This window comes from Excalfactoria chinensis, chromosome 6 (genome assembly GCF_039878825.1).
Source record: "Excalfactoria chinensis isolate bCotChi1 chromosome 6, bCotChi1.hap2, whole genome shotgun sequence".
Classification (NCBI taxonomy): domain Eukaryota; kingdom Metazoa; phylum Chordata; class Aves; order Galliformes; family Phasianidae; genus Excalfactoria; species Excalfactoria chinensis.
This window is the reverse complement of record NC_092830.1, coordinates 20,688,002-20,712,773: the sequence shown is the minus strand read 5'-3', so window position 1 is coordinate 20,712,773 and position 24,772 is coordinate 20,688,002. Positions and strand designations below refer to the sequence as shown.

General features: G+C 50.6%; 1 protein-coding gene and 1 long non-coding RNA gene across 2 annotated transcripts; one reads left to right on the top strand and one right to left on the bottom strand.

The window, feature by feature from the left end:
* Window positions 1-18,784, top strand: SCD (stearoyl-CoA desaturase). Its single transcript, XM_072340380.1, has 6 exons — window positions 1-399; window positions 3,849-4,125; window positions 9,895-10,025; window positions 12,432-12,637; window positions 14,142-14,374; window positions 15,494-18,784. Exons 1-6 carry the CDS (start codon window positions 373-375, stop codon window positions 15,691-15,693), a joined length of 1,074 nt encoding a protein of 357 aa, XP_072196481.1. The 5' UTR covers window positions 1-372; the 3' UTR covers window positions 15,694-18,784.
* Window positions 12,651-13,368, bottom strand: LOC140254104 (uncharacterized). Its single transcript, XR_011904057.1, has 3 exons — window positions 13,319-13,368; window positions 13,103-13,190; window positions 12,651-13,015 (listed from the first exon to the last, which is right to left on the bottom strand). It is a non-coding gene; the product is annotated as an uncharacterized lncRNA (long non-coding RNA).
* Window positions 18,785-24,772: the final 5,988 nt, after the last annotated feature.

Genomic DNA, 24,772 nt, shown 5'->3' with positions numbered 1-24,772 from the left:
AGCAGCCAGGCATCATGCGAGAGCCTGGCCCTCGCCATCCTCCTCTTCCTCAGCATCCTTCCTCCCGCCCCCTGGCCCGCCCCGCCTCCCCTCCTGGGCACGCCGAGAGCCAAGCCCCCGCTGATACTCGCCGCCCGCCGCTCTGACCCCACGCATCTCGCAGCGGGCAGGGGGTCACAGGGAGGCCGGGGTGCCGAGAGCCCGGCCCCGCTTAAATACCTCCGCACCCGCCTCCCTAGCCGCACAACTCGCCCGGCGAGGGGCCGACAGCAGCCAGAGTCCCGCAGCAGCAGCAGCAGCCGCCGCCGCCGCCGCCGCCTCCGCCTCCACCGGGGACATCCGCGCACCGCCGCTGAGGGACACGGCAGCCACATGCCTGCTCACTTGCTACAAGAGGAGGTAAGCGGAGGGCCTTGTCCGCTCCTCGCCTCGTCCTGCTTAGAGGAACGGCCCGGGCATCCAAGCGTGTCCGCGGCACACGTATGTGCGTGGCGGCGCGGGCCACTTCTCGGTCGGGAGGCGAAGGTGCTCGATGCGCTCGTAGGGCGTCGCTCAGCCTCATCGGGAGACGGTGAATGAAACGGGGGCATCTGCCGCTGGGAGTAGTGCCCGGAGTGGGTTTGGCGAGGGGGGAGCGCTCTCGAATAGACCGAGCGTGAAATACGGGCTTGTTTTAAAACACCCATCCAAGGCTGCTAGCAGGGGATAAGTCCTTTGTGGTATGAGGTTTGAGGGGATTTAGGGAGTGGAGCGCCCGGGCTGCGGCTTGCATTTTTTATTCATTTTCAGAAAAGCAAGGGCTCTCACTCCGCAGCGTTTTTAAGCCAAGTATTGCAGCAGGGAGTGTCTCTAGGACAGACGCAAGGTGAAAGCGGCCAGCTGCCCAGATGAAATGAATGACTGTGTCTGCATTGCCAAAGCCGAGCAAACATACAGTGGGGAGACAGCCCATTTTTGGCAGAAGACAGCTTGAATAACAACCCGGCACTGGGGAGATATGTAGAGTTAGAGAACATTTGAGATTTTATTTATTTATTTATTGTTTGCTGTCCGGCCGTCACCCTCCCCAAGATGCAGGGGCTGATCGTGCTGCTCCTGCTCTCGCATTCTCATCCTTCCCTGTTCTGCCTGTGCTGAGGAATGACAAACCCAAGCCCCCTGCCTCCCTTGTCACCAGCACGTGGTGGCTCTTCCCATCCTTTTGTGCAGGTGTTATGACCTTCCAGGGATGCTGTGATGTAAATAATTATATTCCTTTCACCACCTGAAATGGATGCCAAGGATAGCATGCTCAGGCCACGTTCCTTGGTCTTGACGTGTACTTTGGGGCATATCCTGGAGGCTGGGAAGAATCCTGTCCCTGGGTCACATTGGGTATATTGAAATATGTGGGACCTGAGATTCAGTGCCCTGGGGGCCCTAAGCTGAACCCTTGGAGCTGCAGCTGGCTGTAGAGCTGTCTGGTTACCAGGATCACCTATACAGTGTTTGATGCTGGTGGGGTATGTGGGGGGGCGTGGAGATGGGGAGCACATCTGTTGTGCATGTGCGAGCTGCAAAGTCATTCAGAAAGGAGAGAGAGCTCACAAAGATGATTTAGTTGATGCTCTCCGTCTCTCAGCTCTAGACCCCAGATCAGTTCCTGTCCCATTGTCCTTGGTGGGAGCTGTAGGAATCACGGTGGCCATGAAAGAATGAAAATCTGTGGGTTTTTTTTCTCATGTTTTCCCCGGTCTCCAGCTAAATAGCTGCCCAGTTCTCCCTCCCTCCTCCCCCCCAGTCCTTTCCACCAGATCTGTAACGGTGGAGCTGTTTCACAGCCATTTTATGGCCCTTTTGATTTGAGGTTAGTTTACATGTGAGAAATGACCTGTTTGATTATGTCAGTGTAATTCTAGCAGCAAAGGTATGTTGGTAAAATTCCTCACTTGTCTACTGCAACGCAGTAAGAAGTATTTCTTTTTTCTTCTCTGCTGTTTCCTTTGCACTCTCCCTCTTCCTCCTATGTAACTCTGACTGTGACATAATCCATCGCAGAGGAGAAAAATGCAGTTCCAACCCCACATTCTTATTGTGGAAGCAGCATGTCCATATGGGGAGTATTACCCGTCTAATTATACCAACAGATCTCTGCTGGGAATTTTTCCTGCATAGACAAGTCTTCGGTCTTTTTGGTTGATTGTCTTCCAGCCAAGGAAGAAAACTGTGCCTTCCTGCCAAAATGTCAGATGAGAATATCTGACACTTTGGAATGGGCAGGATTTTTATTTGCCTGATCTCTGGATTAAAAGCCATTTCTCACAGCTCTTCCAGCAGCTTGGAGTATCACACGCTCAGAGTGACATTAATTAGAGAAGCAGGGAGGGATGGCCAGTGGCTGGGCTGTGGAGGCAGCCGGTGCCAGCAGGAGCAGCAGGGTGCTCAGCAGCGTCCAGGGGTTTATCTTTCTAGCTCGGGTATGTTCAGTTGCGGAAGGAAAAGCTTAGAGGGCTCCCTGCCTAGCAATCATTCTATTTCCCAAATGTGAGGAATCTCCCGGCTTTGCCAGCTCCTCCCCATAGGAAGGTATGTTTGTAACCCTCTAGTTTCTGCCCTTGGGAAAGGGAGGAGTTGGAGTGGCCATGTAAGCTGCCTGGCCTGATTTTAATGCTTCCCTCAGGAAACTAGGCCATGGCGGAGCAGTGGTCCTTCACACATCCCGGCTGCCTGAGGTTCGGTCTGCTTTTAATTCGGGAGAGCTTTCTCTTTGGAAGAGAGCTCCCCAGCTGCAGGCTCTGAGCTCAGCCGTGGCCTCTCCTGCTCCCTCTGGGCTGCTTCCTAGCCCGCTGTGCAGCCTAGGCCCATGGCCGCCAGGCACGGAGGCAGGGCTGGGCAGCACGCCCCCACCACCCACAGCCCACGTGCGCGGCACCTCCGGGTCAGGCCCAGGCGTGCACTTGGGCTTGGGCCCGCGGAAGGGGTGCGAGCACCAGCAAACACGCAGCTGTCAGGATGGAGATGGAAATGGGTGATTCAGGGTTCAGTGACCTGTTTCATGAGGGTCAGTCCTGCCTGCTCTTTTCATCATGCGTGCCTGCTTGGGCGGGCTGTCACTGTGCCAGGGCAAACAAGCATGTGGAGAGGGAATGTTGTGTCATGGTTACATGGGAGAGCCAGGAGCCAGATCTAAAGAGCTTGCTTCTTAAAGCTTCCTGTCCTTGTGTTGGTGGCCTCAGCTCATGGGATTGCCTTCCAGTGCCTCAGTTTGCCTGGTGAAGAGTGATTGAGGGATAAAGAGCCCAACAGCAGCCGTAAAGTGGGGGCTGTGGGGCTGACTATCTGTAGGTGAGAGATCCTGCTGCATCCCAGCCTGGGTGGGGAGGCATGGGGACACAAAGAGGTTCTCCAAAGGAGCTTCCTGACATTGCCTTGTGATCCCTACTGGGGTAACACAAAGACGCAGATGGCTGAGAGAAGCCTGATGGTTTAAAAAAAAAAGTCATATTTCAGATCATATTTCTCCCCCATCTCCCTGTTTGTTCACAAGGTTTCCTTTATTGTTGTCTGCTTGTGCACAAGCCTGGACTGAAAGCCCACCTTAAAACCGCCCACTCATAAAACTAGAGGAAAATAAAGATCCTTGCAGCCTGTGAAAGAGCTCACCAAAGTGCTGATAGATGAAAGACTGGCTTTCAAGTCTTTTTGTTTACTTTTTGCACGGCGTCTACCATTCACCTCCTCCTCCCAGGAAGAAAAAGCCCTCTCCCTTTCACAGCCCATCACTACATTCCTGCATTTGTAACCACCAATTTCTTGTTTTGTTTTCCCTTTTTCCCATTCTTGAACACATCCATTGCCATCTCTCCAAGGAGTTCTCCTCCGCTTCCAGCACCACGACCGTCACCTCACGGGTGACCAAGAATGGGAATGCCGTCGTGGAGAAGGACTTTCTCATTCATGACAAAGTGGCAGCAGAACGAGGCATGGTAGATGATCTCTTTGATGAAACCTACCGTGAGAAGGAGGGCCCCAAGCCCCCTCTGCGATACGTCTGGAGGAATATCATCCTCATGAGCCTGCTGCATATAGGGGCCATAATTGGGCTGACACTGATCCCTTCTGCAAAGATCGAGACCTTGGCATGGGGTAAGCACATTTCTCTGCTTGTTTCACAAAATCTGCAAACGTGGTTGTTGGGTGGGATTTTTTTTTCTCTCCTGGCTTCAAGAAGGAGAAGTAAGCGGAGGTTTGCTTTTAGAAGATGCTCTGCCAGCTTCATAGCAAGCTGAGAGACACTAGCAAATGCCTCCTGTGAGGGAGAGGGATTTGATAGGAACTGCCTGGCTGATTAAAGAGCAAACCTGCTGCAAGAGCATTAGACAAGAGAGAGAGGAACTTTCCTTGCGCTTTATGCTGCATCCTTGCTGGCTCATGGAGGAGGTCCTCTGTCTGGCAGGCGTCTACTATGTGAACTGACAGTAGTAGGGGCCCAATCTTCTAGAGTATTCAGCCCTCACAGGAGCATTCCTGATGCTGAGGGGAAAAAAATCTTGACACAAAACAATTCTAGTCTGTTAGACTTTGGAGTAACACACCTGAATGCAGCCCCTTCTGAGGTGATGCACAGAAAATGTTTGATGGAGCACAGTGACGGTCCTGGAAAGTTAGACAGAAAGCTATTAGCAAGAGCCCATTCAGGAGTGGCTGGGAATAGAAGATAAAAGAAATTTGGTGAGAGGCCTTTGCCCAAAGTAACCATTCCTATGTAAGTCTGCAGAGACTCCATGTGTTTCTGAGGGGAAAGAGACAAAATGCAGTTGTGCTGAGGGTAAAAGTTCACTCTTGTATCATTCTTACAAGAACACAGCATCCATCATCCCAGAATTAAGTGTGACAGCTTTCAAAAAATAAATAAGCAGCTCTCCAGGCAGCGAATTCCAATGGAAAGCACAACCAAGCAGAAGGTAGCTAGGAGAAGCTCCTTTTTTCTGAGACCTATCCCTGCGCAGGAACCAAACTTCTTTGACTGCCTGAAAGACAGCTGGGACTGAGGCCCAATCTGCTGGGGAGTCTCACTTTGCATGAGGCTTTGTGTGAACTTCCAAAGGTTTCAAGAAACAAAACTGTTCCCAGCAGGGAGATCTAGAGATTGCATCTAGCCCTTGCCTTTCTGTGAAGCAGAGCATCCTGAAATGGGAAGCCCCAGTCATATTCGGAGACATGCTGGCATGGCAGCAGTGCTTTTAGTCAGCAGCGTCCCTGTGAAATGCTCAGATGGGAGCAGTATCCTGACCAGCCCAGAAGGACAGGCCCCAGAGAGGTGCTGTTGAAGTCCCTTGCTCTGCCTTGCTGCCCCTGCTGGATGGTACCCAGGGTGGGTCATGCTCTCAGTCTCATCCTTGTGGCTGTGAGCTATAAGCATTGCATTTGTGCTGGTAAGGAGATGGCTCCCTAGGCTTGCCAGACTTTGTGGTTCCCCAACTACGTGTACATCTCACAGTTAAGAGGCCTGGGGATAAGCCCACTGGATGCCACAGGACTCCAGAATCTGGCTACATCATCTGCAGAAACAGAGGCAGTGTTCTCTGTTCCCACACTGTTAGCATGGCCTTTCATAAGGATGTTATGTAAGAAAACGTTGCTGGCCTTTCCCTTGTGAAAACTTGACAGGCCTCAAGGACAGGCTGCATTTTTCCGTGGGGCTGGCAGGGCTGGGCAGAACACGCAGCCTCAGCACAACATTGGAGGAGTGTTCCTGGGCTGTCGGTGTGGTGGGATGTCCCCTTCCTGAGCTCTTGGCTGCAGGCAGGAGCTGCTGACCTGTCTCACACCAGCGTGCTGGCAGTCCAAGTCATCCAACCCCCATCCAAATAACCTCAGCTTTACAGCAAGGAGGAGGGTGAAGGTGAGTTGGGCCTACTGGTTTAATGTCTGCTGAGATGTGCTGTTATTTCCAATCCATCCAATCCATCTCCATGAACTCTCCTGAGATATTTAAGTGGGCTTGAGCATCTTTGTCCAGAAGGTACATGATGCCTTGCACTCTGCTAAGCCCCATCTTACCCCCAAAATGGTCTCTGAGGCAGTGTCCTTGCAACCATGTGCTTGTTCAGGATATCTGCATGGCATCTTATGGTTCTTCCTGGGAATCTGTCCTGCTTTTATTCCTGACCCCAGTCACTCACCTTCCTCAGCCAGCTCTGATGTGAAGTGCCAGTGCTGTCCGGCCACTGTGAGGCACTGCACGATTCCTCAGTGGCTTCTGGAGTGACAAGTGCCCTGGGAAGGGGAGAACATGGAATCAGAGGAACTGCATTGTTTTGGGCTAGCTGAAGATCCATCTTTTGTTAATGGAGCTGCAGTGGCTCCAGATTGCTCCCTGTGCCAGATCACATCCTCTGGTAAAGGACCACCCTTTCTTGCACCCTGCAGCCCAGACAAAGCTTTTCCAGTACATTCTCCAGGGCTGGGGCACTTCCTCCATAGATTTGACTTCTCAACAAGGCACCTTGCTCTCTCTTGCATTGTTCGTGTCTCAGCTCATACCCTTTTCTTAGTGGGACATAGGAGGCCTCTGTGAGTGTCATCTCATGGTTTTGCTGTTACCTTCCTAGCAAGGAAAGGACAACAGTTCCCCTCTGACACACACAGATAGAATAGCAGGGACTTGTCCACATGCCATGGGCTCATGGCAGAGCATCTCTCCCAGTTGTAGTTTAGGAGCTGTTTCTTTGTTTAGGTCATTGCTTCCTCAGGCTATGTACATGTAATATAAAATCGTTGTGGCCCCAGATGTTCTCTATTGTGGCATCAGGTAGCTGATCTACCCTACTGTATTTTTTATAAGAAGCAATCCTCTGCTTGTATCCTCTTCACATAGGCCAATGTCTCCTTGATGTTTCTGTCCCTCTGAAACCAGTTATGTTGGTGACTGTGTCCTCTTTTGTTTTCATTTCTCTGTGTGCTAATTCCTCTTTGTCTCCCAAGCTCTCGAGCCCTGCCTTCATTGTTTGCTGTTCTGCATTGCTGTGTGCATTGTATCCCCTGATCTCTTTCTGGTACAGAGCTTCCCAGAACGAGCTGGGATTGTTGATCAGGTGAAAGCTCACCATATCTAAAGCTTTCTGAGCCCTTCCAGTGCTATGGCTTTCTTGCTAGCTCCTGTATCTAATTACTGTCTTCTCCACTACGCTTGACAAAATCTGATCCAGACTTTTTCTCTTTAGGGATCGTGGGCAGATTTTGTTTCCTTTGCCAGACTGAATCTGAAAGGGAAGGATGCAAAGGGGATGGGCAGTTTCCTCTCTCACTGCTCACTCCTCCAAAATATGATTTGCAGGTTGTCTTCCTGGCCCTCAGGTACATCAGATGGTGATATTTGTGTTAACCCCTGATGACCTGGCTCCTTGCAGTGGTGACAGAAACACGGGTTGATACTTTTCTGTACCATGATCTTGCTGGATAATTTAGGTAACAGACTGCCTGAAAATCTCCATCAAAATGTTTATAGAAGTCTGTTTCTACTTTCCCATCAAGGCTGCTACTGGCAGCACCTCTCCTGGTGTCCTCCCCAGGCTTAATTTGCAGGCAGCAGTGCTGAGTGCAGAGGGGAAGTTCTGATTTTGCCAGACAGGGAAGTTACAGTTTAGCAACAGCAGCTCTTATTGCTCCTTCTAAACACTGTTCCCCTTATGCAGCCTGCATATGTTTCCTTACTATTGATTTATCTCTCCTGAGAGCAGCAACTGTTCGCTATCCTCACTCACAGCCTGGCTAGGTTGGACTGGGAAGCAAACAAAAACAATCTAGAGCTGTAGCTTTCCCTCCCTCCCTCTGAGCAGAAGCCCAAGGACACCTGTGGGGGGAGGGACACCTCTTCATGTAAACATCCTTGATGCTGAATACAGGTGACAATGCCTTTAGCACATTCCTGGCTTCCCATCATAACTTGAGGTCTGAATCTGAGCCGCAACAAGGTAAAGGCTATTGAGTCATATAGGCATTACCGAATCTGAAGTGTTTTTGGATTCATTTTTTGGACCACAGAGTGCATTTTACTGCCAGTGGTCATAATTCTTTATATTTTATTTGAATGGGTCATTGGCAACATCCCCTGGGATGTGCCAATCTTTGGGATATTAGATACTGCAAAGCCACAATCATGTCATGGTACTGAACACGATGCTGAAATCTCAGCTGATGGAGTGCCCAAGTCCTTCAGGCCGGGGCAGCATGACAGAGCAGCTATGAAGGCCTGGGATACTTCATCTTACCTTCCCTGTTTCCCTTCCAATTCCCATCCTAATGAGTGATCTTGGAGAAGCTCTTCTTCATTCCCTGGGAGATGTTCATTCCCTGGTTAAGTCGTAGTCATCTGTTCATGGGGACGAACCATCTGAATCATCAGGGTACTGATTCCTCTGAAAAAAATGGTGAACAGTCTCATTGTCCAGATCCTGTTCCTGCTCCAGTTACCGCTGTCATAACCTATAAGTATGTCTGGCAGAGCTAATTGCCCCCAAGAAGAATTCAGGTTTCTTTGAGTCTGTGTGCCATATATGTGTAGCTGGAAAACCAGGTCCTTTCCCACAGAACATTTCTGTCCCTTACATAAACTGCAGTTATTGTATATGGGTAAGAGGCAAGACAGCATGGAGTTATAGTTAGTTGTGGGACAGCATGTGAGGGTTAACTAGAAAGGGAAGCCTGAGCTTAGGCTATAAATAGGGCCAGTACTTGCCTAACATGGTATTTACTTTCTAGTGCAGTTAGAGATGAAAGATTGCACAGATCCATTTCCATGCCCAATTCACCTTTAACTCATACCTAATTGTCCCACAGTGGGGAGCTTGGCTCCTTCCCTAGCAAGTTACCACCTACATCCTAGATTCAACACCTACTGCAAGCTGCCATTGTTTTTTTTCCTTTGGACTCCCTGTTTGGTGTTTCTCATAGAGTATATAGAGGTTGGAGACATGCTGCTCTCAGCTCTGCCTGAGATCTGCTTGTCGATCTTGGAAATCTACCTCAGCTGCTCAGATATACACAGTAGGTTACCCAGAGGTTTTATGAAATCTGGTTTGCAGGGCATAGCAACCTGTGCCCAAGGGAGAATGATGGTGTGTCACACTCCTACCACTAAAAGGAAGTGTCTGCAACATCTAGGAGTGGGTTTAGTTGTTACTGCAGTGTCTGAGGTTATTCAAATTTGTGTCAAAGGCCTGAATTATTTGGATAAAGGAACAGGGCACCAGTGCCCTATGTGTGTTTCTGATCTCTGATTTTAGTCATGTTACTAGCAAAGTATTTTCTGAATTAAAGATAAGCTTCATTAGATCCATTTGGCTGGAATTAATGGTATTGTCAAGTGTACTGGTGATCCTTATCAGTGGGCCTGCTCATAGGAATAAGGAGCTGTCTGCAGGATTAAGTGAACTGGCTAAAATCTGCACATTTTTGCCACTGATGGAGTTTCCTTTTGGGAAAGCAGAAAAACGTTCCTTCTCCCAGAACTCCCATTAAATTGATAGGTTAGATATTTTTCTAGCCAGCTGAGACTAAGGAAGGGAGCTTGGGCTTGATCTGTCCTAAATAACTCTAAGGTAATCTACTACCTTTATGTTAAAATAATGCAGAAGAGTGACAAATAGGTGAGATAGGAAAGTGAAATCCTTGATCAGGAAGTGTGGGAGGAATGGGGGAAGCCACTCCTTGGTAGATGCACCTCTCTTCCTCCCAGAGCAAGCCTGTCTGATGAGGAGAAATGCTTTGCACTGGAGTAACTGCACTCTCAAGTTGGTATACTCCTGCCTATATGCTTTCCATGAGTTCTTCTCTTGAATACACAGCTTTGGGGGAAGGCTTACCTTTCTGTTGCTTGCTCTAACTGCTCCAATGGTTTCATTTCCTCTCCAGCCATTCTGTGTTTCGTGTTCAGTGCTCTCGGGATAACAGCTGGAGCTCACCGCCTCTGGAGCCATCGATCCTACAAAGCCTCACTGCCCCTGCGGATCTTCTTGACTATTGCAAACTCCATGGCCTTCCAGGTAAGCACCTGCCCTTTGTGTGGAAAGAAGTCCTCAGAAAGAAGTGCTCTCCCAAGTCTGTGTTTCAGATACAAGGCACAAGACAATGACAGGTTCCTCTCTCCTACTACCTTTTGTTAGCAAGTAACTTACCCTTTCCATCTAACATCATGCTGCTGAAGTCCATTTCATTGCCGTCACCTTGCCCCTTCAGAGGGTGACTGTGAGATGAACCTTGCAAACGAGATGGGGGAAGGACTGTTAGCTGAAGACAGGGGTAGGAAAGCTCTCCAAAGCAAGAATGTATGCTTCCCTCAAGTGTGTTCTCCAGTACTTGCCTTAGGAGGATGTATGAAGGAGGTATGCATGTGCCAAGTGCTCTCCTGGCATTTGGGTGGCCTCCCTCTCCTCTCTCCGTGCTGCTGATAAGGGGGGACACATCTGCACGTACTGGGGAGCCAGGCTGTGGAATTTGCTGCTGCAGAAAGACCAAGCACTTTAGCATTAAGGCTTCTTTGATTTTGGAATAGCAGTGGCAAGGAATGACTCTGATTTGAAGTCATGCCACCAGCTTGCAGAGAGTCATCCCAGGGCATTGATGTTTCAAGGAGAGAGGGTTGGGCCCATTCTGAGTGGCCTACCTGACTTGCAGGCAGCTGCTAAGAACCTCAGGATGTTGCCTAATCACTCCTGAGAGCACTTCATCTGCAAAAGCAAACAAGCAGTAGGGCAGTCCTTAGGGACTGTATAAAGTAGCAGAGACAACCCTGAAGAAGTTAAGAGTGAAAACTCTAATTGGACTGGCACAGAAAAATTGTCAGTCTCTCCTGTTTATTGCTGTGGAGCAGCTCTAATGGAACTCCATTCTCCAGCTGTACTTCATACAGGATAGGAACTATGTAGAAAGTAGTGGGTAGCATGGAAGGCTGCAGCACTTTCTGCTGGAAAAAGCTATACAGAAAAGTGCCAGTGCTTTACCCTTAAGTAATTTTCCAGCTGAAGTGCAGGGAGAAGGGTAAAGCCCAAGTGGGCCAGATGTTTTAGAGCCATTATCTCTTTTTGTTCAGTGTGCATCCATAGACAATATAATTTCATTCATTCCCATTATTGACAGCAGCTCAGTAACTATTCAGGCCAGAAAAGATTGTAGATTGTCTTATCTGAGGTCCTCCAGAAAATGCCTTTCAGCTGTTCAGAGACATGTGGCTTCTGGTTTCAGAGAATTTGAGCCCTATCTGGCACTTCCACAATGAAGACCAGACAGCTGCAGTGTGGCAGAAGCCCCTCTGGTTAAAGCCTATAAACTGGAAACTCCCAGGAAGGGAGGGTTGAGGCCTCACCTGCTGACCTGAGAAAGTCAGGGTTGCAGTCAGGCTGGTCCCAAGCTAAGAGCTGTAGAAAAGACATATGCTAAAGTTTAGATCAAGATTCTGAGCTTTCTGCCTTGAAATCCCTGATATGTGTTTGTGCACATGGTGTGAAAGATGAAGTAGTACTGCACTGTAGCTGGAGGGCACGGCCTCTCTACAGATTCATGCCTACTACCTCCAGCAGAAGGCACAGTTCATAGAAGTCCTATGTAGTAATGAGATTAAGGAGTCTCTCACGTAACAGAGGAAATAGACATGTGCTTAGATCTTTTTCTTGCTTTCTAGGATGCTGAAATACATGGCTTTAAGCAAGTCAAGACCTTGCTGTAGAGAAATGAGTAGAGGCTCACTGAAATCTATTCTTAAAAGTGGCCAAAGCAAGTGTTTTGTGATACAAAAGATGAAAACTTGACATTTTCCAGGTCATACTGATTTCCTTGCTCAAAATGAACATGTAAATTCTGCTGTCATTGAAGTGGTGCCTTTATTTCTAAAGCAGGACCTACCTTTTAAGATTGCCTGATTTCCAAGAAGAAAAAAAACCTAAGTTTTAAAAAAGGATTGCCCCCAGGTCAAACAGATTTAGCAATCCCAGGAAAAGTAAGGCAGGCTGACCCATGGAAAATGTCATTGTAGAGCGAAGGGGCAGGTTGATCAATACCTGTTGGCAGCTGTAGGGACATGGTCAAGAGACCAGTGTGTGCTGAGTGTGGGAGGGAGGAGGCATCAATTAGCCAGTTAGGACTGGATATTGTGGGGTGGGGGAATAAACAGAACCAATCAAAGCCTGTGATGCTCTAGAGGATGTGCAAACCAAGATCCATGTTAACTAATTAAAAACGTCAAAAGAGAGTCAAAGAATAAAACAAGAAAAAAGAAGCAGATGCTAAAGAACAAAGAGGATCCAACCTCTGCTTTAAAAGTAAAAACCATCAAACCCTAAAGAAAGACAGAATGACTGACACACATTCTTGCCAACAGGATTTAGGCCCTTTTGTAAATTTGAAGGGAGCATCTCCAGCCTTAGCCCTAAGTTTCTGCTCATCTTGCCTTGCAGAATGACATCTATGAGTGGGCCCGGGACCACCGTGTCCATCACAAGTTCTCTGAGACAGATGCAGACCCTCACAATGCAATGCGGGGCTTCTTCTTCTCCCACATTGGCTGGCTGCTGGTACGCAAACACCCAGATGTCATAGAGAAGGGCCAGAAGCTGGACCTGAGTGATTTAAAAGCTGACAAAGTGGTGATGTTCCAGCGGAGGTGAGTAGTGAGATACAGTGGGAACCCCACAAGGGAACTCCTTTGGTGGACTAGGAAGGGAGCTGGGGTGTCACATGAGAAATGTGACTCCTTGGTTTGCCTGAGGCTTTACCAAGGAGTGAGCTTTGTGAGAAGTCAACTCTTCTATAGGAGGCATTTAAAAGCTAGTGCCAGCCCTTCCACACCCCCTTTTAACCTGCCAGCCTTACAGCACATCATTGGCATAGGCACCACAAAGCACTTTCCTGCCTGCTTGCCCACAGTCCCACTGCTGCCTGGGCTGGTCCAGAACCCACCTATGCAATGCCTCTGGGCCAGCCTTGGAGAAGCTGTGGTTCATGTTCCAGATCATGCCTCTGCCTCCCTCCCATCGGTCTGCTGGAAAGAGATGAAAGAAAAGTTGAAAATGGGGACATGAGAGGGGCAGTTACAAGGAAGGACAGTCTTGATTTATTTGTGTCTCACGTGTGGCATGTCTGTCATCTGTCTGGGGCTGTACTGAGCTCATCCTTGGAGAAGATTAGCTTGTCACCAGGGCTGCAGGGATGGGACACTGTACAGTGGAAATAATACAAGTAGGGTGTTATACAGTTGAAATAATACAAGTATAATGTACAGTTGGAATAGTACAAATATGGTCAGAAATAAATAGCCAGAGGGTAAATAAGGAGAAGGACTCACCTACTCTGAGGCCTTCAAGATAGGTGCTCACCACGAGAAATCCACAAAGAAGCTGTCTCCAGAAAGAGATGCTGCTTTAGTGGAGGTCAGCCCTTAAATGGGATCTAAGAGAGGTAGAGTCGAGCTCCACCCCTTCTGGGAGCACAGCTGGATTACCTTCACCTGTGCTCCCGCAGCTGACTCGTCGCTTGCCTCAGATGGTTAATCAGAGGTTCAGGCTGTGATCAACTGTTTCCCTTACAGACACTAAACCTTAACTCAGTCCCAGGTGAACCAAGCAGTTTATACTCTCCTACTTTTTGCACCCTGGATTTCTCTTGTGGATCAATAGAGTGGCTCAGCTTCTCCTTCTCCCATCCCTCCAGTGTGAAAGACCCAGTATGCTCAGCTATTTGAACAAGGCAAGCATCCTCTGCTTGCATTTGTTTGTGGGGCATATTGGCAGACAGGGCCATGTGCAAGGAGGAGATGCAGCACTGAGCCAGAGCTGGAGAACAGACCTTCCATGGAACCTTCTGCAAATGTGGCATTGCCTTACAGAGACCAGCATAGCTAAGGGATAAATGGGAGATTGGGAAAAAGACAGCAATTGCTGTCTGGAGTTATAGTGATGGGGACATTTCTACACATGTAGTTGGCACAAAGAGTCCACATCTCTTGCCCAGAGATAAGACTTGGAAGTCTCCAGCAGGGGCTTCTCTTTCTTTCTATTTCTGCACTTGATTTTCCCTGTATGGCTCAAACAAAAAATTCTCCCAAGAGAGAACTGAACCAGCCCTGCCTCTGCCACTGAACAGTTTCCTCCTGGTCCCTTCCTTTCCAGATACTACAAGCCTTCGGTTGTGTTGCTGTGCTTCACACTGCCCACTGTAGTGCCCTGGTACTTCTGGGATGAATCCATCATCATCAGCTTCTTCATTCCAGCCATCCTGCGCTACACCTTAGGGCTCAATGCCACCTGGCTAGTGAACAGTGCTGCTCACATGTATGGCAATCGACCGTATGATCAAAACATCAACCCACGGGAGAACCTGCTGGTCAGCATGGGGGCCCTAGGTACGTTCAGCATCTGTGATTGTCACTGCTAGTGCTGCAGCTGTTTGTGGAGATTTCCATGGATCCAGGTGTCCTCATTTCCCCTGCACCCTTCCCCTCCTGTCCTGCGGCTTTTGTATGTGGAGGTGTTTCCCAGTCTAGTCAGTGAGTACATAAGGGCAGTGGGGTTATCAGCTTCCACTAGCCTCTCTGCAGCCTGGAAAAGACTCTGTTAGACTTAGCACCTCCTTATCTCAATAGCAATTTTTTATTTACCTTGCTCCAAGGTCTCTCTGCCCTGTTTACCAGACCAAAAAATTTGTTCTGCAGTCTCTGCTTATAGCTTTTAGATTTCTATCATCTTGAAAACCAGCAGATGCGTATTTGGATGTGCTCTTAGGGTGGCTAGTGATGTGGGGCTACTTGAAGATGAGACAACCCAGATCTCATGCATTTTCCCAAATTCTGACCACCAAGGAAAGTATATCCGAGCATTTGCATCTGTTCCCCTACACTCAAACCTCAGCTGCTGTGCATCCCTGTATATTACTGTAGCCGCACTGATTTCCAGCACTGAAAGATCCATTCTTGAGGTGTTAGTAGAGAGGAAATTTAACTACAGAGAGCAGGAGTCCAGGCGATGTAATTGAGCACTGAAGCCCACCTTAACACTCTCCAGAGCAGAGGATAACTGGCTTATGTAGATTGCTTAGTAGAGGTCTGTCTGCATTGCTCCCATCTGGAAATACCTTTTGGATTTTGGCGTTAGGACTATTAATTGGCCTCTCCTGGTTTGTCATGGACTTGATGCAGATCTGACTGGTAGCTCAACCTGTACTAGAAGGCAGAGGAAAAGCCATTAGGATTCCCCTTTCTAGGCTCCTGGCTCATTTTCCTCCGAAGTCTCATAACTCCTCTATGGCTGTCATTGCCTCTTTTGGGCCAGCACAAGCTTCCTCTAGTGCTGGACTTTGCCCAAATGCAACGGGGCAGATCACAGAGGAGAGACTGGGCTGAGAGGAGAGAGCAACCCAGACTCAATCCAGAGCCTGTTGCAGGACTGTGGTGCTTCGGGCACCGAAAGTGATAGGGGCCCTCGCCTAGAGCTCTGCCCATCCTCTCCTTGGTCTTCTTTTGCAGGAGAAGGTTTCCACAACTACCACCATACATTCCCCTATGACTACTCCACCAGTGAGTTTGGCTGTCGCTTCAATCCAACCACAGTCTTTATTGACTTCATGTGCCTCCTGGGGCTGGCCAGCGATCGCAAGAAGGTCTCCAAGGAGGTCATCTTGGCCCGGAAAATGCGGACTGGAGATGGGAGTCACAAGAGCGGCTGAGTTCCTACTTCCCTTCACACACATCCACACCTCTCCTTCCTCCTTTTTCTCCCTTTCTCCTTTCCTGACCCCTCCGAACACGCTGGACAAAGGTTTAATGTTCTGTTTACTAACTACTGAATAATGCTACCAGTTTGCTTACGATAACGATAATGAGTTTTAACCTCCTCCCATGGTGTATTTTACGTGATGCATTTAAGACCTGGAGCTCTGCCTTTGTAACACCAGGCCACCCCTTTCCCCCACCCCTGTCCCTTTTTGTTCTCATTTCTACTCTGCCCTGTCTTCTGCTTTACTTCATCCCTGCCTCCCCGAGTGGAGGAGCTGGTGGGAAGCAGCTTGGGCCATTGCAGCCCGCTGCATACCACACTGCTGAGGGATGCCCATACCATCCAGCTGAAGAGTTGAGCCAAAGTCAGTGTGACCATCTCCCCAAAATTCCCTCCTCTCCTTCCCCTGTCCCTCCTTTCTCAAGGGCTGCTGATGCTTGGCATGGCTAAACCACTGTCTGGGATAAGCAGCCCTGTCCCTTTCCCTTACTGTTGGGTGCAGAGTGTGGGGAGTTGCTCCCCACCTCTCAGCCTTCTGGTGGTAGGAGGAGAGCCTCAAAGGTGTCTGAGAGCTCCAGGCAGATCTTGGGTGGTTTTGTTGGATGCTGCCGAGATTTTGCCAGCAAATAGGATGTGCCAAAATTGAGAGGGGGAGAAGGATGTAAACCAAAGCTTCACCACTGTATTAAGCTGCTTTACATGCTGGAGGAATAGGATCCCCACAGATGTCCTCGTGTCCCTGCATGCCCCAGAGTTTGGGTGCAGGGACACAGGGGACACGGCAGGTACGGCGAGGGAGCACCTGTGTGCTCAGGAGGGTGTGAGGACATCTTGGAAGACCTACAAAGCGTGTCTCTCCCTCTGCATGGGCTCCGCTTGGTCGATTAACAAGTGCCTGACAAACACTGAGATGGAGCGAGGCTGCAAGGAGCTGAGGGGTTTTGCAGTCCCTGACTCCCTGAGGGATGGGAATGCACTCTCAAGAGAACACAGGAGAGAACGCGGCTCCTTGTTAGTCCCTTAGCTTGCTTCCTGGCTCCCTGTGACTGCCAGCCTGCTGCTCAGCCTGGTGAGCAAGCTGCTGTCCCGCTATGCAGGCAGCGCGGGTGGTGAGGCAGCGCAAAGGTCGGTTATATCACCCGGGCCTGAGACAGCGTGGGCAGGCAGCTGAAGGGCGTGTTGGGAAAAAGAAGTTCCTGTGGGTGTTGTTTCCTGCAAGCTGCACAGGCTGCAGCAGGAGTTCATGTCATGGGTGCAGTGGCCCCTCACCAGGCTGAATGTGCTTTTCATTTTTTTTTCTTCCTTAGCTCCCCTCACCATTATCCATTTTTATTTTTGCAATTAGTTGTAGCAATACTATCGATTATGTTGCTTAAACGCATGGATGGAACCGGAGGAAAGCATAAGAGGTGACCAGGAAGGGGTAACGTTGGAGCAGACTGGTGGCATCCCCCTGGTTCTGGGGGCAGCTCATTCACCCAGCCCCTTGCCCCGCTCCCCACAGATCAGCCTGGCAAGCCTCCCTGCAGTCACCCATTATGGCTTTGCTGCTCTGAGACCAGTGGGAACCAGGACAGCTTTGCAGTGCTCTCTGTAACTCTCTTTAGCTCAGGACTCTGAAAAGCAGCCCTTCTCCTCTCCTTCCCCCTCCCTGCTGCAGCCTTGTCACTGCTCATCAGCAGGGCCTCTCTGCTCTGGGCCACCAGGGCCGACGTGGTCTCCATCTGAGGGCTGTGATGAGGAGCTCACAGCATTCCAAAGGTAGCGGCAATGGGCTGAAGGCAGCATCCTTACAGCCCCGCTGCTTTGTTGGGGTCAAAGGAGAGAAACACATTTAGCTCTACAACTGAGGGCTGCCTTCACCAAACCTCTGTGAGCCCCTTTAAATCTCCAGAGAGGATGAGGGGCTCCAGCCAGAGCTGTGAAGGGGGGAAGGTGAGGAGAACAATTCCTTGGTGCCCCCAGCTTGGTGGCACAACATACCTTGTGGCAGAGAAGCGAGCGTGACATGCTGCAACAGCTCACGTCCTCCCAGCAGAGAAAGCAGAGCCTGACTGACACCAAGGGTTCCTTCTGAATTTCAAGTGCTGATTTGGGTCCAGAATCTGGAATTAGGGTGGAAGCTGAGGAACAGTAACCAAACAGTCCTGGTGTTTGCCCAGTCACTTTCAAGGTAGATTGGCAAATATCTCTGGGTGCCTTAAATCTTTCTTTAATATACATAGAAGTATTGACAGCTGTTTGCTGCTTTTTGTTTTGTTGGTTTTTTGGGATTTTTTTTTCTTTTTTTTTTTTTTGCTGAATTATGAACATTTGAGGGGTTTCTTAATTATTTAATTGCCTACATTGAACTGTGGGTGCAGGTGATTTTGAATGTACTTGAGTTAGAAATTTTTGTTAGATTAAGAAACAGATAGAACATTTTAGGTAGACCTTTGTTGGAGATATATATATATATATCTATATACACACCTATAAATATATATATATATTTTTGGTGGCATGTTTGTATCCTGGATGCGTCGTCTGTATGTTTAGTGTAAATGAGTCTGTGAGAGGTGGAAGCGGATGAGGCGGCAGCGGGGCCGTTCCCTGAGCCCAGGTGAGCAGCTGCCTGCTGTGCCACCTGGGGCAGCGTCATGCCATGCCTCAGTTTCCCTGCATGGGGCTGCAAGCTGCCTGCAGGGAGCTGGGGGGAGGCAGCACCACACTGTGTGTACACCGATGCTGGAAGAAGCGTCTTCCAGGCCTGTTCCCAGTCCCGGTGGTATCACAGAGAACAAGTGCTCGGGGAAGGACTGGAGGGCTGAACCTGCTTGCTGCCTGAGCTCTGTCACTGTTGAGAGTAGGATACGATTTTTCACAGCTTAGGGATTTCTGCATAGTAGTATAGCTCTGTTTTATGTACTGGAAAAGGAAAAAAAACAACGATGACAACAAAAAAAAACCTTTTTGAAATAATTTCTACTAATACGGAAGCAGACATCTGGTTGTGCTGATCTGAAATTTTATTTGTTCATAATAAAAATGGTACTTTAAGACCTGTTGGGCTTCCAGTGTGGCGAGCACGAGAACTTAGGAGGCACACTGTCACCCGTGCCTTTGGCTGAGCTGGCCACGGTGGTCCTCGTGGGTCCCTTCCAATATGGGGTACTAGGAGATGCCAAACCGCAGCCCTGCTCCTCCCACCGTTGGCTAGGAAAGGGAGATCACCCTCTGCCTCTGTAAGGCAGCTGAGCGAGCGGCTCACGACGGCTGCTCCCTCCCGGCACGCCTGCTGCCCGCCGCGGGTTACTGCAGGTTACCCAGCCAGGCCCTCTGCCAGCGCCCGCGGCCGGCGGCCATGCATGCGGCACAACACGTAATACCGGCAGCCCGGCCCCGCGTCACACGAGTTCATTCACCTCGGCCAGGGGAATTTTCCTGCCGCTGCCGGCCCTGCTCTCCCCATCCCTTTTCGGAGCTGGAGGGAAGTGAAAGAAAAAAGGGGGCCTGCCCGCACCAACTATCGCTTTAACTGCTGTCTGCTTCCCCCCTGCCTCATCCCACCACCCTTCAGGCACGGCGGGGGCTGCATGGCCGCCCTGGGCTGGTGCAGGGCTGCTTGTGGTATCCAGCGCTCTTCCGATTCAGCACAACTAAACCAGTGAGGCAGAAGGCCCATCTCCAACCCTGATTATGCAGCCAAGCCTAAAAATAAAGTTAATGATCCCTCTGCCTGCGTTTCACGAGAGCAGAGCTCAGATCTCTGCCTCTCCCTCTTTCTCCAAGGCTGTCATTAAATCCCCTGCCCAAAATACGCTTTCCGGCACTATCGAGCCCTCCAGCGCTGCCAGCTCAGCGCCGAGCTCGCTGCCCGGAAGCGTTTTAAAGCGATTCCTGTTCCTTCTCTGCGTGATCTATGAATTAGGGGTGCCATCCCGACGCACCCCAACGCTGCTTCTCTGCGGATCTCCCCCCGACCGAGGCAGGGACGGGTTAAGGCGCCGCCGGGAAGGGAGGGCAGCTAAACAAGCGACCGCTTGTTCGCACCCACCGGCGGGAGGGACCGAGCGGAGCAGCCTGCGGGCGGACAGCTGGGGGCTGCGGGCACGGCCCCCTCCATCCTCTCTCAGTCCGGGGTCCCTACGCACCGGGCGGACCCGCGAACACGTGGATGCGGCGACCCCCCCCCCACTCCCCGGCTGGCGCCAGGCGGTTCGGCCCCGGCTGTCGGAGCGCAGCGCACGCCGCTCCCGCCCATTGGCTGAGCCCAGCCGCAACGGCTGACGGTGCACAAAAAAAACCACCTCGGGGAGGAGGGGGGCAGGCTGCGTGTGCCTGGGGGTTACTGTCGGTCAGCCCACGGCCTCCCAGAGCGTGTCGGCCCCGGCTGTTTACAGCAGCCCGCAGCTCCTGACCCGCGCGGGGCCAATCGGCGGCTCTCCTGCCTTGTGTGATCCCGCCTGGCCCAATCCGCGGCCCGGCCTCCGCGCTTCGGCTCCGCTCGCGGGGCCGCCCTCCCGCCGCGCCCCGGGTCCCGCCCGCACCCGGCTGCGGCGAGGCCCCAACGGGCGGGGCGTGCAGAGTGTCGCCGCCGGAGCCGGCCCCCAGCCCCACTGCTGAGCACGGGCTCTTCCAGCCCAGCGCTGCCCCGGACCTGCTGCGGCACGTGCTGAGCTTTGTGATAGCGAGCTCCTCTGCTCGGCCGTGTGTGTGTAAACTCGTGCGTCCAAACAGCGTCGTGCAGTTGAGCGCTCCGTGCACGCACAAAGGCCGTGCTGTGGATCCGGTCGCTTTGCTGCTGAGCGCTGCCGTCCCTAAAGACAACGCAGCCCTCTCTTGCTCGGAATTCTTAACTGCAGCGACCTGTCAAACTTTTCTTCCTCGATAAGCTCTACGGAAAACCACAGCGCTTTGCAGAACAAGCAGGATTTCGTAATGGAGTGACAACAGCTGTGACATGCCAGTTTGGCACTGTAACAAACACATCTGCTTGTCTCACGTGGTTTGTCTCTTTTGCTTCTCCTAAAATAGCGTCCTGCAAAACCCTGCTCTCTGCTGCTCCATCCGCTGTGCTGCCCGCCCTTCTCCAGCCCCCACACTCGGTGCTGGTGACACCTGCTGCAGGGCTTGTGGCAGGCAGAAACACGGGGGGACTCACACAGCCCTCATGTTGCACTTCTCTTTTCGAGCTGTTGGGTTGAGCAGCGATGATCAAGACACCAGGTATTTAGCTGCCGTTCGATCACCTAAAACAGACCCAGCCTGACCCCGAATCCCAAAGAAATGATGCTGAGATGCATTGCTCCTGGGTGACCACCAGGAAGCGCATCATTGGAAAACTGACGTAAGTGAAGTCAGAGTCGTGGGACATTACCTGGGAGGTTCCAAGGCCCTCCCACTTCCAGCGGGTGAGGATGTCAGGCCATGCTGTGCTCACCTGCCCTGAATTCCCCTCCAGCCAAAATTCCTCCAACCCAGCCGAGGGCTGAAGTATCTCTTGTCACTGGCAAAGATGGCGGGGGCAGGTTTCAACCCACTTCAGCAATTTTAAAGTGATGCATGAGATCCACGCAGGTTAAATAAGCATCTTTTATAGTCGAGAGAGACAGGGAGGCGGTTCCCAGGGTGACTCACAGCAGCAGCCTGAGATACCAGGTTTGGAAAAGGGTGAATCACCTCCAAGTGGTGCCTCTATTCTTTTCATACCCTGATACCTCCATTGAGTTGGATGAGGCTGGTGCAGTGGGCCCCACTCCTGGGTGTTATTGGTGGGAGCCCTCAGTCTCCAGCAGTGACACCCAGAACGCAGCAAGGAGTGTCAGCATGAGAGCACACACCCCAAATTACCACGATGTCTGATGGCACACGCTGAATATCCCATCTATGGGAACAGAGCTCAGTGTGCCACTCCTGACCCACGAGCCCACCTCAAACCCACAAATGTGAGTGTGCTCTTTGGGCTAATGGGCACGCGGTGTACTGGGATTGATGTGGTAGAAGAGATTGTGGACCCACGAGAGTCCTCAGGAAATATCAAGTCACTGTAAAAGCGCTGTTAACAATGCACCAGCTTTGCTTTAATGTTTGTGTGCAATTTATTTTCTGTGTTTATGAAAATTTTCTTTGGCTCTCTCCAATTCCTGTTTGGCTGCGTCACGTGCAGGCACAGCATTGGGGGGTGTATGAAAAGCGCATCAAAAATGGATGCTTTCCCGTTGCAGAAGTCAGCTATACCAGCATCAGCCTTCATTTGGATTCAGGGCAAACCTGAGAATCAAAGGAAAAACCCCTTGGTCTTTTCAGATTTATCTGCAGACAAAGAGCTGGGATTTCCCAGCTGTCTGGGGTTGGTTTTTCTCCAGGCCGTTGTCTCTTTCAGTGTTTTATTTCCTTTCCTTTTGATTCAGACTCCTTCCATCACAACACGTATAATCAGCGCTTTCGCACACAAATACAGCTGAAAAACCTTTTCCAAGCAAAGACCAGAAACATTTTGAAAATACCCAAACCAGAATGAACTGATGCAGCACAAACACTCCCCATCCCTCCCCCCCCCCCCCTCTATTTTTTCTCTTCTACAAGATGCTATTTCTGGTTTCTGGCAGCACATCAGTCCTGATGGGACGATGGCAAGAGAGATCCCCTGGGTGGGATGGAGCTGCTCAAGAGGTGATGCAGGCTCACACCCCTTGGGCTGGGCCAGCCTGGAGCCTGAGTCACTCATCATGCATTTAGTTCTCACTCTGCTATTGGCTTCTCACACACACCGGGCAGGTCTCCTAATCCTCCTGCAGCTGGCACAGGTGATGCTTTCCTGTTTCTCAGATTTTCTGCTGCGGTCTCTGGAAGAGAGACTTGACATTCAGTGTCTGGCATGGGGAAGTAGGGTTTGGTTGGGCACATCCGTGGCTGTGGTGGGGACCTTCTGTCTCACCACTTGGGGTTGAGCTGCCCGTGTTGTCAGCTCTGCCCCCTGACAGCCCAGCAGCACAGTGCTGAGCCATGCTGCAGGCAGATCCCAAGCTGCATGAGTGCTGCGGGCTGTCTCTTTGCCCTTCAGTTGCACAACAGCCATACATCTCCATTCCACATGGCCAGCAAGTACAGACATTTCTAACCCAAATGTTTGCCTGGGCACAGCATACAGTGTCAGCAACAGTGGCCTCTGACTCTCTCTGGTCTGTGGGAGGCAGGTCAGCTGCCTAGCCTCGTGGCACCAGCTCAGCACAAAGGGCAGTAGCACACATAATTACAGATGCTCTTGCTGTTCATTGCCATGTTCACGTGCAAAAGACTGCTCAAAACACATCAAACAGTATATATTTACTTGGCTGGGATTAGGCATTGTATCTCTCATGAAGACCCCACTTTGGAGCACATAGGCCTGTTAAGTGCAATCAGTTCCCCTTTGTACAAGGGCTACTGAGGGGAAAGGAGCTGTCTGTGATCATGAGGGGCCTTAGTGCAGCAAAAAGAAGAGCAGTACTCAGTCAGTCTATTAACTTAAACTAACAGGGCAAAGGGATCATCTTTAAGTATAATTCCCCCATCATCAGTGAAAATCACTGAGACACCCTGGCAGCTGGCATCAACAGAGCACCTCCCAGGAAAGTGGAGCTTTACAGCTGCTGAAAATCTTCCCCTTTGCTCCTGTGTTTGGAAATAGTTTTTTCATGGGTGAGAGGACAGGGCTAGGCAGCTCTTTTGGGGGGCAGATGGGGATGCCAGTGCAAAGCCATTGTTACTGCAAGAGTGATTGCAGGGTAGGCTGGCAGCAGAGGGCAAGAATGAACTGAGCTTCTGGAGAGCTGTGATTGAGCCATTGGGAGAGGGGGTGGCAGCTAATTCCAGTTAAGGACGTGACAGGCAGTAAGTGGCACAATGCACTGCCAACGAGTCAATCACAGTGACAAGCAGAAGTGAGATGCCTGGCAATGCAAATCTCAGCAAAGCTCATGCAAAGCAGGGTCTGTCTGCAAGGGCTCAATGTGCATCTGATTTCTCAAATGTCAGCTCTGTAATAACTGGATGAGGAACCTGGCTTCGTGAAACAACCAGCATTGCTTATTTCAGCACTTAAACCCACAGCCAGTGGCTCACTGTCACCTGTCACCTTTACGTGCTTCCCTGCTAGTCTATGTTATGCTAGTCCTTTTGTCATATGAACCACAAACCACCACCCATTTTTAATTTCTGGCTCTGGGATTTCTGAATTCTTTTGGAACCTCTCACAAAATGCCAGCAGGGTGAAGAAGAGCAAGAAGTGTCACCCAACACACTGACCTCCCCTCCACCACTACAACAGCTACCTACACCAAGCATGGCAGCACAACCCTCTCAATTTTCACCACAATAAAACAGGTCTAAAACCATTCCTTCTCCCCACCACATACCTGGAAGAAGCACAAAGGTTTCTCTGTTCCAGTTCCTTCTCAAAAACCCATCTCCTGCTGTTTTCCTGGTCACACCAGCTTCCTGCTCAGCTGAGCAGTGAGTCAGAGTACCCAGATCAGACCTTCAGTTCCTCCTCTCCTCGTGGCTGTTCGAGTCCCTCCGCAGCAGGACATGGCTCTTGGCAGGGTAGGCAGAAGACTCTTTGGTAGCCCATGGACTTCCCCACTACAGCAGCCCTTTACCCTCATCCCCAGCCCCTCTGCGTAGGGCAGGAGCCTCTTGGAGTCTCAGGCTCCATGGAGGGGAAAAGACACAGCTGGAAAAGGAAGAGTTTCAGAGCACTCACCCTTTCCTCCCCTGTGGACACCCAAGATGATAGCAGTCTTCTCTCCCAGTTCAATGACTGGCATTACATTCAAATGTGCCAGCTGTATATTACCTGCAGCCCAGATGTCTCCAGAACCCCTTGCTGTGCAGCCAGGAAAGATGTTTCCTCCATCAGCAGCAGAAGACATGCAGGCAAAAGTAAGAGAAGCCAACTGAGATCACTGGCAAAGCTGCCAGACTGAGCCAGTTCTGTCTACAAAGCAGCCACACTAATTGAAACCTGCTGAAGAAGTAGACTGTCTTGTTAACCACATGTGTAGGAA

Bases quoted from the DNA above. Each gene is read 5' to 3' on its own strand.
- SCD (XM_072340380.1), top strand. From the start codon at position 373: ATGCCTGCTCACTTGCTACAAGAGGAG. The intron at 4,126-9,894 runs GTAAGCACATTT...TTTCCTCTCCAG, and splicing joins GATCGAGACCTTGGCATGGG to CCATTCTGTGTTTCGTGTTC. The intron at 10,026-12,431 runs GTAAGCACCTGC...CTTGCCTTGCAG, and splicing joins CAAACTCCATGGCCTTCCAG to AATGACATCTATGAGTGGGC.